This window comes from Callionymus lyra, chromosome 12 (assembly GCF_982586985.1).
Source record: "Callionymus lyra chromosome 12, fCalLyr1.hap1.1, whole genome shotgun sequence".
NCBI lineage: Eukaryota > Metazoa > Chordata > Actinopteri > Syngnathiformes > Callionymidae > Callionymus > Callionymus lyra.
This window is the reverse complement of record NC_141829.1, coordinates 416894-429393: the sequence shown is the minus strand read 5'-3', so window position 1 is coordinate 429393 and position 12500 is coordinate 416894. Positions and strand designations below refer to the sequence as shown.

Sequence of the window (12500 nt, the reverse complement as noted above, 5' to 3'; positions counted from 1 at the left end):
GATGCTCTGTGGATTCAAGAGATAAAGACGCGGCTTGTGTGATGCCCTTTCGTCTACGGCCCGCCCCAGGACTACCCAAGGTTCGCCAGGGCTGCGGTTCTGACAGAACATTATTCGGCTTGGAGTCGCCTGGTTTTACTTCTAGGACCCACTTGGCTGGGGGGAGTAATCAGGCGGGGCTATGCGCTACAATTTGCCCGTCAACCCCCGTGTTTTTCAGGGATTCTCTAGACGCGTATGGCGGAGCAGGAGAAATTATCCTGTTTGAGAAACGAGGTGTCTACTCTGCTGCAGAAGGAGGTCGTAGAACTGGTCCCTGCAGCCGAGATGATGACAGGGTTTTACTCCCGGTACTTCCTCGTGGCGAAGAAGACCGGGGGTTGGAGGCCCATTCTGGACCTCAGCTATTTGAACAAGTTCATAGCTACCCGCCCGTTTCGCATGTTGACGGTCAAGAAACTGCTTTCAGGTGTAAGTCCAGGAGATTGGATGACATCTATCGACCTGACCGACGCGTACTTTCACATACCGATAGTCAAGAGACATCGAAAGTACTTGCGCTTCGCCCTCGAGGGTCGGGTGTTTCAATACACTCGACTCCCGTTCGGCTACTCTCTGGCACCCAGGACCTTCACCAAGTGTGTGGAAGAGGCAGTGGAGCCTTTGAGAGTGAGTGGGGTAAGGATCTTGACCTATCTGGACGACTGGTTGATCCTTGCCAGGTCAGAGGCAGAAAGTTACGCTCACACACAGAAGGTGTTGAGCCATATTGCCACCCTGGGGTTCACAGTGAACCTCAGCAAGAGCGCTCTGACTCCAGTTCAACAGTTAGTTTACCTGGGGGTACTGTTGAACTCGGAGGAGGGATACGCGCGCCTCCCGGACGTGTGTATCCAGCCCATTCTCCGACTGACAACACAGTTGCTGGAAGCTCGGTGTCACGTGACAACAGCAGGCACTGTTATGTCCCTCATGGGGCTCATGGCAGCAGCCCACACGGTAGTTCGGCTGGGCTTGCTGCACATTAGGGAGCTTCAGAGATGGTTTGGTCGTCTCAAGCTAGACCTCAAGCGGGAAAGAGGTCAGGAAGTGCGCCTTCCCGCTCGGGTTTTGCAGGACATCCAGTTTTGGAACTCTCTAGCCAACCTCAGGCGGAGAGTTCCATTGGGTTGCGTCCTTCGTTACACTCAAGTGTTTACAGACGCTTCTCTGACAGGTTGGGGAGGCACCTCGGGTCAGGCCTATGCCAGTGGGGTCTGGAGCAGTCCGGTGCTCAGACACATAAACTGGCTAGAGCTGAAGGCGATTCACAATGTCCTGCTTCACTGTGGTCCTCTACCCGCCCTGTGTGGCATGTGCCGTGGTCGGGGGGTTTGTCGCCCTTGGTCCTGGGGGTTCGTGGCCGGGCTGGTCGGTCTTTTCGGGGGCTTCCCGGGTGGGGGGGGGGCGCATTGGGGGGACGGCGGAGGCATTGGGCGGACCCATGTTACCGTAGTGACCATGTACCGCCCATGCAAGTGCTGCTGTCCCCCTGGGTGATGCATGGTGGGTGGGGGCGGTGGCTGGGGGTCAGTACGTGTGATGGGCGGGGCCTCGGCACCTTAGAGACCGTGGACTGCCCATCGAATACTGCTGGCCCCCCAAACTTCCCTCATGGGGAGGTGGGCTGCGGCTGTTGGGGGCGGTCTACAGTTCAAAGACTGGGGGCCGTTCCCGGACGGCTGCGGCCCCATTGCCCCCGCCCTGCCCGCACAACCGTGGCCCCCTTGTGACCCGGGGGACCTGGGCCGGTGCCTTGCCATTGCTCCCCCGGGCTCATGCGGTGGCACTCAACCCGGCTACTGGCCGTGTCCGCAGGGTATTGGGGGGGTTCCGCCGCCGCTGCTGTGGTGGGTCCCCGTCTCCTTGACTCGGTCCCCTGCTATGGACTTGTTGGCGGCCTGACGGTCTGGGGGTCCTCCGTCGCCCGGCCTGGCCCCGGGGCCCTATCCCCCGACTGGTTCTTCTGGCTGCCCCTCTGCCCCGGTGCCTGCGCCTGGTGCCTCCCCCTCTCTGCTTCCTCGGTCGTCCTCGCCTGTGCTCGCCCTCTCGCGCCCCCGGTGGTGGTCCGCCTTCTCGCTGGTGTTTGGGGTCGGCTCTGGTGGTTATCTCGCCTGCCGGGTCCTGGTCTCCCGCGGGTTCCTGCCGCGGCTTGGGCCCCTGTGTCTGGATCTGCTGTGCTAGGTATGTGCCCTCTGGCCTGGCTATTTCAACCCCCCCCCCTCTCCCCTCTATATATCTTCACCCGTCACCGGAGTCTGTATACCTATGTATTGTCTACATTTGTCCCAAACCCACACCTTTTTATTTCTCTCCCGGAGCCCCAAGGATCCACCTCCAGAGCTGCTGCTGATCCAGGGATCCACCTCCAGAGCTGTTGCTGATCCAGGGATCCACCTCCAGAGCTGCTGCTGATCCAGGATCTTCACCATGTCATCAGATCCCGAGTTCTCTCCAGCACCCCCATGGACCCTCCTACACTCTCCTCTTTTCTCTCACTATATCCTCCCTCACTCCTCTCCTTATCCATCTGTCTACCCCCCCATCCTTCCTCCCAGCCGGTCAAAGCGGCAGGCCGTCAACAATGAGTCAGGTTCCGCTCGAGGTTTCTGCCTTCTAAAAGGAAGTTTTTTCTCGCCATTGCTCACTGTACAGTGTTTTGTTTCTTGCTCTTTGTTGAATTGCTGGGATCTATTTTCCTTAATCAACTGTAGTCTTATTTCAACTGTATAGTGTCTTGAGATAACTTTGTTATGATAAGACACTTTAAATAAAATTGAATTGAATTGAATTGAATTGAATTGAATAGTACTATCCGACAGCTCCACCGCCGTGGCGTACGTAAATCGCCAAGGTGGAGTCAGATCCCCAGCCCTTCTGAGTGTGGCAAAGAAGATTTGGCTGTGGGCAGACTGTCACCTGCTTTCGCTCAGAGCTCAGCACGTACCGGGCGAGCTGAATGCAGTAGCGGACAGACTGTCGAGGGGGGCCGTCCAGGACGAATGGGGTCTGTCCGAGGCAGTGGCGAGCGAGATCTGGTCTCGGTTCGGTCACCCGGTTGCAGACCTCTTCGCCAGCAAGGAGAACTTCAAATGCCCTCTTTGGTTCTCCCTCAGGGCTTCGGATTGCCCCCCACTAGGCGTGGACGCTTTAGCCCATTCGAGGTGGCCGGTCGGTCTACTGTTCGCCTTCCCTCCTCCGCGCTTCCTTCTCCCTTTGATTCGGAGGGCGAGGCGGGGGGGGCTGAGGTTAATTCTAGTAGCACCAGATTCCCCGGGGGCGCTCTGGTTCCCAGAGCTGGTGCGCATGGTGGTCGGGGTCCCGTGGGCCATCCCTTGGGGCCCCGCTGCCCTGTGTCAGGCAGGGGGGACTCTGACAGCGCCCCCGGTGCTGGGCCGGCCTCTCAAGGTATGGCTCCTGCACGGGACGAGCTGATCGGGACTTTGGACCCGGACGTTCTCCACACGCTGGAGAACGCCTGGGCCCCGTCAACACGCAGGCTTTATGCCTCAAAGTGGGGGATCTTCTCCCGCTGGTGTTCAGACAGGTCCTTGGACCCCAGCTCTTGTTTGGTCTCCGCTATCCTGTCTTTCTTGCAACATTTGCTGGATAACGGGCGGACTGTGGCGACACTGAGAGTGTTCGCATCAGCCATAGCGACGAGGCAAGTCGGGTTTGAGGGTGCTTCGGTTCGCGCCCACCCCTTGGTGGCACGTTTCCTGCGGGGTGCCTGCAGGCTTCGACCTCCTGCAAGGCCTTCCAGCCCTCAGTGGGATCTCCAGTTGGTACTGGACTCTCACACAGGCCCGACCTTCGAGCCTCTTGACCAAGTCCCACTGGATATCTTGTCTTTCAAGGTATTGCTCCTTCTGGCACTAACAACCACGAAGAGAGCAAGTGAGCTTTGTGCCCTCTCCATTAGCCCTGAGTGTCTTTCCTTTGGCGTCGAGGAGTCTTCGGTGTCTTTGCGTCCTAACCCAGCGTTCCGCCCGAAGATTCTGAGTTCCTTGTTCCGGGCGACGACCTTCACGCTGCGGACCTTTCACCCGCCGCCCCACTTGGACCCGGGTCAGGAACGTCTCCACCTGTTGTGTCCAGTGAGGGCGTTGGCCTGTTACTTGCGGCGGGTGGCCGTGTTTAGGCGCTCTGATGCCCTCTTTGTCTGCCACGGTAGATGCCGACGGGGAGAGGCGGTCTCCTCTCAGAGGTTCTCTCATTCGGTGAGATCGGCCATTATCCGGGCCTACCGAGCAGCGGGTGGATCCGCTCCTAGCGGTCTGAGGGCACATTCCACCCGTGGCGTGGCAGCCTCAGTGGCTCTTTTGCGGGGTGTGGCAGCAGAGGATATCTGCTCAGCTGCCTCTTGGGCGTCCACGTCTACCTTGCTAAGGCCTATCTCCTCGACGTAACGGCGGGATCAGTAGCTCATACGGTTTTGAGCGCTGCTGTGCCCCCCTCAGGGCCCACGGCTCAAGTGGATTTGGATCCTGGGCCGGCGGGGCCCTAGCGATGCTGCTCCAGGAGCGGCGTCCAGCTGGGGGTACATTTATCCAGTCAGGCATCGCCTTTGGGTTAAACCAATAGCGAAGCCGTTAGAGGGCGGAGCACCAATGACGTAGAACCCCTGAGTTATCTTTCATAACCTCAGGTTCTACGAGTTGGTGCGAAGCCCTCTAACCTCGTCGCCCAGCGGCCGCCCTTCTCGCTGAGTTTTCAGTTGGAGAAAGTGCGGCGGGTGCTTCCCGCCTTTATAGGAAGTGGACTGCCCCCTGCTGGGTGGCGAGTTCATTAAGCTTTCTCAGAGACGAGGCGGTGCCTCGGGGTAAACCAATAGCGAAGCCGTTAGAGGGCGGAGCACCAACTCGTAGAACCTGAGGTTATGATAGATAACTCAGGGGTTATTGTTGTTGTTGTGGATGGATGGATGATGGATGGATGGATGGATGGATGGATGGATGGATGGATGGATGGATGGATGGATGGATGGATGGATGATGGATGGATGGATGGATGGATGGATGGATGGATGGATGGATGGATGGATGGATGGATGGATGGATGGATGGATGGATGGATGGATGGATGGATGATGGATGGATGGATGATGGATGATGGATGGATGGATGGATGATGGATGGATGGATGATGGATGATGGATGGATGGATGATGGATGATGGATGATGGATGATGGATGATGGATGATGGATGGATGGATGGATGGATGGATGGATGATGGATGGATGGATGATGGATGATGGATGATGGATGGATGGATGATGGGTGGATGGATGGATGGATGGATGATGGATGGATGGATTATGGATGATGGATGGATGGATGATGGATGGATGGATGGATGGATGGATGGATGGATGGATGGATGGATGGATGGATGATGGATGGATGGATGGATGGATGGATGGATGGATGGATGGATGGATGGATGGATGGATGGATGGATGGATGGATGGATGGATGGATGGATGGATGGATGGATGGATGGATGGATGGATGGATGGATGGATGAATCATCCTTAGGTCAGTCAGTTCATGTGAGTTGTTGTTCGATAATAATAAAAATGTTATATTATTTCTTCATTAGTTCCAAACAAGGAACATGTTTCGTCTTCACTTTGATTCTGACGAAGATGAAAATCAATGAAGCTTCGATGAACGTCTCTGACCTTCAGAGTGAAAATATGTTCTTCAGTTCAAAACCTTCTGTACTCCGAGGATCATGTGGTCATGAAGGTCCAGACGATCTGACGAGTGTTTCTGTTCAGGACTGACTTGTGTTTCGGCCGACGCTCGACTCGCCAACATGAGCGACTGCCTGCGTTGGGCTGATCCTGTACCTGCTCAGGTGCGAGCGTGTGGCGCGTCCTGTGGCGACGACTGTTCCTTCACCACCTGGTCGTCCTTCTCGTCGTGTGTCTGCGGCGGATCCAGGTGTCGACGCCGCCAACTGACAGGTAAACACTTGTTTGTTGACGGAAGATACATTAACATGTAAACACTTGACATGTTTGTTTATTGAAGCTACATTAACATGTAAACACTTGACATGTTTGTTTATTGAAGCTACATTAACATGTAAACACTTGACATGTTTGTTTATTGAAGCTACATTAACATGTAAACACTTGACATGTTTGTTTACTGAAGCTACATTAACATGTAAACACTTGACATGTTTGTTTATTGAAGCTACATTAACATGTAAACACTTGACATGTTTGTTTATTGAAGCTACATTAACATGTAAACACTTGACATGTTTGTTTATTGAAGCTACATTAACATGTAAACACTTGACATGTTTGTTTATTGAAGCTACATTAACATGTAAACACTTGACATGTTTGTTTACTGAAGCTACATTAACATGTAAACACTTGACATGTTTGTTTATTGAAGCTACATTAACATGTAAACACTTGACATGTTTGTTTATTGAAGCTACATTAACATGTAAACACTTGACATGTTTGTTTATTGAAGCTACATTAACATGTAAACACTTGACATGTTTGTTTATTGAAGCTACATTAACATGTAAACACTTGACATGTTTGTTTATTGAAGCTACATTAACATGTAAACACTTGACATGTTTGTTTATTGAAGCTACATTAACATGTAAACACTTGTTTGTTTATTGAAGCTACATTAACATGTAAACACTTGACATGTTTGTTTATTGAAGCTACATTAACATGTAAACACTTGTTTGTTTACTGAAGCTTCATTAACATGTAAACACTTGACATGTTTGTTTATTGAAGCTTCATTAACATGTAAACACTTGACATGTTTGTTTATTGAAGCTACATTAACATGTAAACACTTGACATGTTTGTTTATTGAAGCTACATTAACATGTAAACACTTGACATGTTTGTTTATTGAAGCTACATTAACATGTAAACACTTGTTTGTTTACTGAAGCTTCATTAAAATGTAAACACTTGACATGTTTGTTTACTGAAGCTTCATTAACATGTAAACACTTGACATGTTTGTTTATTGAAGCTACATTAACATGTAAACACTTGTTTGTTTATTGAAGCTACATTAACATGTAAACACTTGAAATGTTTGTTTATTGAAGCTACATTAACATGTAAACACTTGACATGTTTGTTTATTGAAGCTACATTAACATGTAAACACTTGTTTGTTTATTGAAGCTACATTAACATGTAAACACTGATCCAGATCTAATGAGTCGTGCAGTTCTGACTCAGAGGTCGAGTCTAAGCTGGAGACGTTTGTGTTCATGAATATTGGATTCAAAGCCTCAGGGCTCGAGTCAACATCGTGTTACGAAGCAAACCTCGAGTTTCTTTTCAATTTAGTCTTGAAAAATGGATTCGAAGTCTCTGGACTTTTCTGCTGCGAAAACACTTGATTCTCAGTAAAGTTGACGAACAGTTGAAGCCTCAAGAGCTTCTGCAGCAACAACACGTTTGTTTGTTTGTTTGTTTGTTTGTTTGTTTGTTGTTTCTCCTGATGGTGAGACAAACACTTGTTGTCGGGTACTCTGGTTTCCTCCCACTGTCTAGAATAGAGTGTGTGTTGATGTGTCTCTCTTGCCTCGACTAGCTGGGACTTGCTCCAGCCTCCATGATGGATCAGTGTTTTATTTATTTTATTTTTAACTCTCAATATAAAGTATTTTTAATATAAAGTATTGTAAATGTAAAGTATTAACATAACATTTAAAGTAGTCATATAAAATATAAAGTATTCATATAAAATATATATTATTTATATTAAATATCTCGTCTTCATCTTCGTCCAAAAACACACTTAACGACATCTAAACACCTTCCAACTGCTTCTTGATTCTTCGATGTGTTGGAATGAGGATGAATCTGGAATAATATCAACACATGTGTTCAAAGATGTTTTAAACATTTGACTTGAATAAGTCAACAAGAGTCTCTGAGGTTCAGGCTAAAGATCTACGTTACACATCAGTTCTGCCCATAGAGGGCGCCGCCTCCCTCCAACCTGCATATGGTTTTATTTCTTTATTATGTATGTTTTGAATTCTTTCTCAGTTTGAAAACAATCATTATTCTCACCGATGAACTATTTTAGCATCGACTCACGTCAATATAAACACGTTTCTGTCAGCCAATCATATCGTTGCAGTAACTGAGAAGTCTCTGATGATGAACTCTGGACAAATAACACACACTAGTTGAGTTTTATTGGTGCAGATACAAGTACACAAGCCTTACAGAATATTGATAACCAGACTCTGGTTCTACAATTGTCTCTCTGTCCGGCTCAGGTCGCAGCAGAAAAAAGGAACGTTGCCAGAATGAGAAGATGTTTCCGCTGGAAGAGACGGAGCTTTGTCCCTGTGAGGAGTTTGTCTCGCTGCCCTTCGGGAACTGGTCGTCCTGCATCCTCCCTCCAGCGTCCTCCTCCTGGTCCGCGCACCGGCAGGAAGTGACCGAGTGCGGTCCAGGTCTCCGCTACAAAGCTGTGGCCTGCACGGACCGACAGGGACGTTTGGTGGACGCCTCACTGTGCACGGAAACAGGTAAACATGTGATACCCTCGTCAGAATGAAGTGTCCGCCATCTGTAGTTGAAGTTAGAAAATCAACTCATCATATGGTGCTCCGCCCTTGAACCACTTCGCTATTTGTTTAAACCCAAGGCGAAGCCCGACGGGATCAATGTACCCCCAGCTAGACCTCGCTCTTGACAGCAGCATCACTAGGACCTGAAATGTGAAATGTGCCCCTATTTCCCAAAGGAGACCTCCTTTGATCCTTCCTGAGGGATCAATAAAGTTTTTTTTTTTTTTACCTTACCTTATTTCGCTAGGAGCAGATCCACTCGCTGCCTGGTAGCCCTGGATAATGGCCAACCTCACCCAATGAGAGACCTCTGAGGGAAGACCGGCTACCCCAGCCAACATCTGCCATGGCAAATGAATAAGGCATCAGAGCAGCCGAATGAGGCCAGGCGCCAAAAAACAAAACCCTCACAGGACAACAGGTGAAGATGATCTTGACCTGGGTCCAAGTGGGGCTGCGGTTGGAAGATCCCACTGAGGGCTGGAGGAGTAGTCGTGGAGGAGGGAAGGTGAACAGTAGCCGGCCGGCCAACTCAAGTGGGCCAAAGCGTCCACGCCTAGTGGGGGGCAATCATAGGCCCTGAGGGAGAACCAAAGAAGGCATATGTTGGCGTAGAGGTCCGCCACCAGGTGACCGAACCAAGACCACATCTTGTCAGCCACGACTCAAACAGACCCCATTCGTCCTGGACAGCCCCCCTTGACAGTCTGTCTGCTACTACATTCAGCGTGCCCGGCACATGCTGAGCTTTGAGAGAGAGCCGGTGACCGTCTGCCCACAACAATCTTCTTTCCCACACTCAGAAGGGCCGGGGATATGACTCCACCCTGGCAATTCACGTACGCCACTGGTGGAGTTGTCTGATAGCACTAGGGCATTGGACGGTGACAGTTGGGGAGAGAGGTGAAGCAGGACATTGTGAATTGCTTTCAACTCTAGCCAGTGGGTGTGTCTGTAAACCGGTCTGTTCACGACCCTGCTGGTGTAGGTCTGACCCAAGGTGCCTCCCCAACCTTTCAGAGATGCGTCTGTGAACACCTGAGTGAAATGAAAACACCTAATGGAACTCTCCGTCTGAGGTTGGCTAGAGAGTTCTAAAAAGTTGATGTCCTGCAAAACCCAAATGGGACGGCTCACTTTTTGACCTTGGTCCCGCTTAGGGTCTAGCTTGTGACGAACAAACCATCTCTGGAGCTCCCTCATATGCAGCAAGCCCAGCCGCACTACTGTGTGAGCTGCTGCCACGAGCCCCAGGAGGGACATAACAGCGCCTGCTGTCGTCACATGATGCCGATTCTCGAGCAACTGTGTTGAAGAAATTTTACGGAGCTGATGCGAGTTGAGAACAGATCGCGTGCACGTCGCCGCCGCATCACTCACCCCGTCCCGTACATTCTCTAGCTTCGTGGCGGTCCTGACCTTCTTGCTCGTGAGATCCGTCCGCCACGCATCTCTCCAGCTGCCAGACCAGCAGGGAGGGTAGCTCCTTGCCCTCATCTGGTCTCGGAAGGGCGTCAAAAACCCCTCGCGTAAAGGTTCCATAGTGTGTACATTCCATGGTGTTTCTCTGCCGCAAAACGTGATGCCATTCATGGCGCCAGAATTTATTGACAACGCTGTGAGGGAAGGAACAACCTCTGGTCAACATGGACATCTCCGGTCTGTTTTCATTTACCTCATCAGCTGTCAAACCCCGTCAGACCGGCGCATGTCAACACGGAAGTGAAGTAAACACAGCTGATTAATCCAGTCTCGTGGACATCTGCTTAGGTGAACCAGCTCGCTGGAGATTCCGATCTTGAAACCGGGTCTTCAAACATGTCACAACATGTCCCGTCAGGGGCGGTAGTTCTGCGCCCCCGTAGGATGCCAGGATGGCATGAAACCCTCGGTGCGTAATGGCGCAGGGAAAACGCTGTTCCATGGCACTCTTGCCAAGAAACACCGGGACACCAAACCCGGAACTGGCTGCTCTCGACACTCTTGTGGTGGAGGAACAACAGACTCCGGCAACGTTAGCAAAATTAGTTTCCGTATTCTGAAGTGAGTAAACACAGCTCATTGAGCTGGTCTAGAGGACATCTGTATCTTAAAGGGCAAATCAAGAAAGTGATCGGGTCTGTCCCTCATCTGTGAGGACGGACCCAAGTATGAAAGAACGGACTAAGGTGTTAGACAACACTTTAAGTTATGTGGTGAGAGTAAAAACCTCGCCGGCTCTGAGTGGCAGAACATGAGCCCTTAGCATTAGCAGCAAAGACTTCAAAACATGCGAGTAACTTCCTGTCACAGGCTTGAAGCTGCGCGCTTTGCCAGTATCTCACTCATAATCAACCACAGAAGAATCATCGGTTTCATGTCCTCTACTGCCATAAAGTGTATTTTACAGAAGGAGATCGCTCACCCTCAGCTGCTGCATGATCGGTGACAGCGCATCCGATGTCCGGGCATCTGAACACTGAGCTGAACTGACACCTGCTGAGCGACATTACCTCCGACGTCTGTGTCCAAGAGGTCCAGATCGATCATGGGAAAACTCCCACACCGACCTCTGGGGATATTCCTGAAATCTCAGGAAAAATATGGACAAACTCACCACAGATGTCGATGTTTCAGGCGAGAAGATCCCGGAACCTCCTCCAGGACAGCATATGCACGCGTCATCCTGAGGAGGGCAGCTTCAGTGGTTCTCCTCTACCTCATCTGCAGTACACTGTAGAAGTGAGCCCGTCGAGTGCACTGCAGGAGGGCCATGTTGTCTGCAAGAGATACTTTCCTGCATCGCTCTTGCATACATCATGGTCGATCTCCCTGCAGTGAGCCAGTCGTCCCTCGATCGTGAACAGACCGCGACCAGGAGGACAACTGGCTCGCCTCATCAGGGCCCAAAACCTTTATCATCTCATCACTTTGTCGAGTGCACAACATTGTTAACCTGTCTTGATCATAATCATGCTCTCTGAGGCGTCAACAAGCCTCGAACGCCTCCCGTCGCTGTCAAGAGCCATGGGAAGCGCTCGGCAGGCCACACAATCAGTCATCGTGTGATTTGGGCCTAGACAAACGAAGCAGACATGTGTGTCTCTCGTCTCCAGAGAGTCTTAGCACTTCATGCTTACTTACTTACTTACTTATGTTCACTTCAATATTCATTCGCCATCATAACATTCCACTGTCTGGAGCTTCTGCTGAGTTGTAAACGAGGGAGTGTGGCGGGTGTTTCCCGCCTCTATAGGAAGTGGACTGAACCAGCTGGGTGGCGAGTTCATTAAGCTTTCTCAGAGACGAGGCGGTGCCTCAGGGGTAAACCAATAGCGAAGCAGTTAGAGGGCCGAGCACCAAATGACGTAGAACTTAGAGAAAAGTAGAGAAAAGTGTCCAAGTGCACTGTCTTACAGTGTACTGTAAAGCAGTGCACTTAGAGAGGTGACTCATGAAAATAATTGATAAATAATTTCAATAATAAAAACTAGAACAGATTAAAAAAACCTTCATTGTATAACCTGCTGTGACAGAATCACTTTTTTTACCCATGGATTCATTAGTTTTTCTCAACTTTCATCAAATACAGTATATAAAGTAAACGTTAACAAACATGTTCAAAAGATAAATGTCCAACATGAATAGATCTTTAAAAAGAATGATATTTGTTCATTCTTTTATTTTGATTGTCGATACACACAAGCTCTGAACTAAGTGCATTGATGAGTGACACTGGCGTCAGTGAAGACCTGTCAATCAAACTTGTGTTGTTCAGGCTTCCTGCTGGACGTCTGTCACGTCCCGTGTCCTCTGGACTGTAAGCTCAGCGACTGGTCCTCCTGGTCCTCCTGCAGCGTGTCCTGTGGAAGTGGACTCAAG

At 50.3% G+C, this 12500-nt stretch overlaps 1 protein-coding gene across 1 annotated transcript in view; it reads left to right on the top strand.

Moving 5' to 3' along the window:
* Window positions 1-12500, top strand: part of thsd7ba (thrombospondin, type I, domain containing 7Ba) — a 216070-nt gene that overhangs the window by 177010 nt on the left and 26560 nt on the right. The window contains exons 14-16 of the mRNA XM_087804249.1: window positions 5824-6012; window positions 8343-8597; window positions 12397-12500. The exon at window positions 12397-12500 is cut by the window's right edge and continues 75 nt beyond it. Of these exons, the coding sequence (XP_087660375.1) occupies window positions 5824-6012; window positions 8343-8597; window positions 12397-12500 (548 nt within the window). The remainder of the gene's footprint in view (window positions 1-5823; window positions 6013-8342; window positions 8598-12396) is intronic.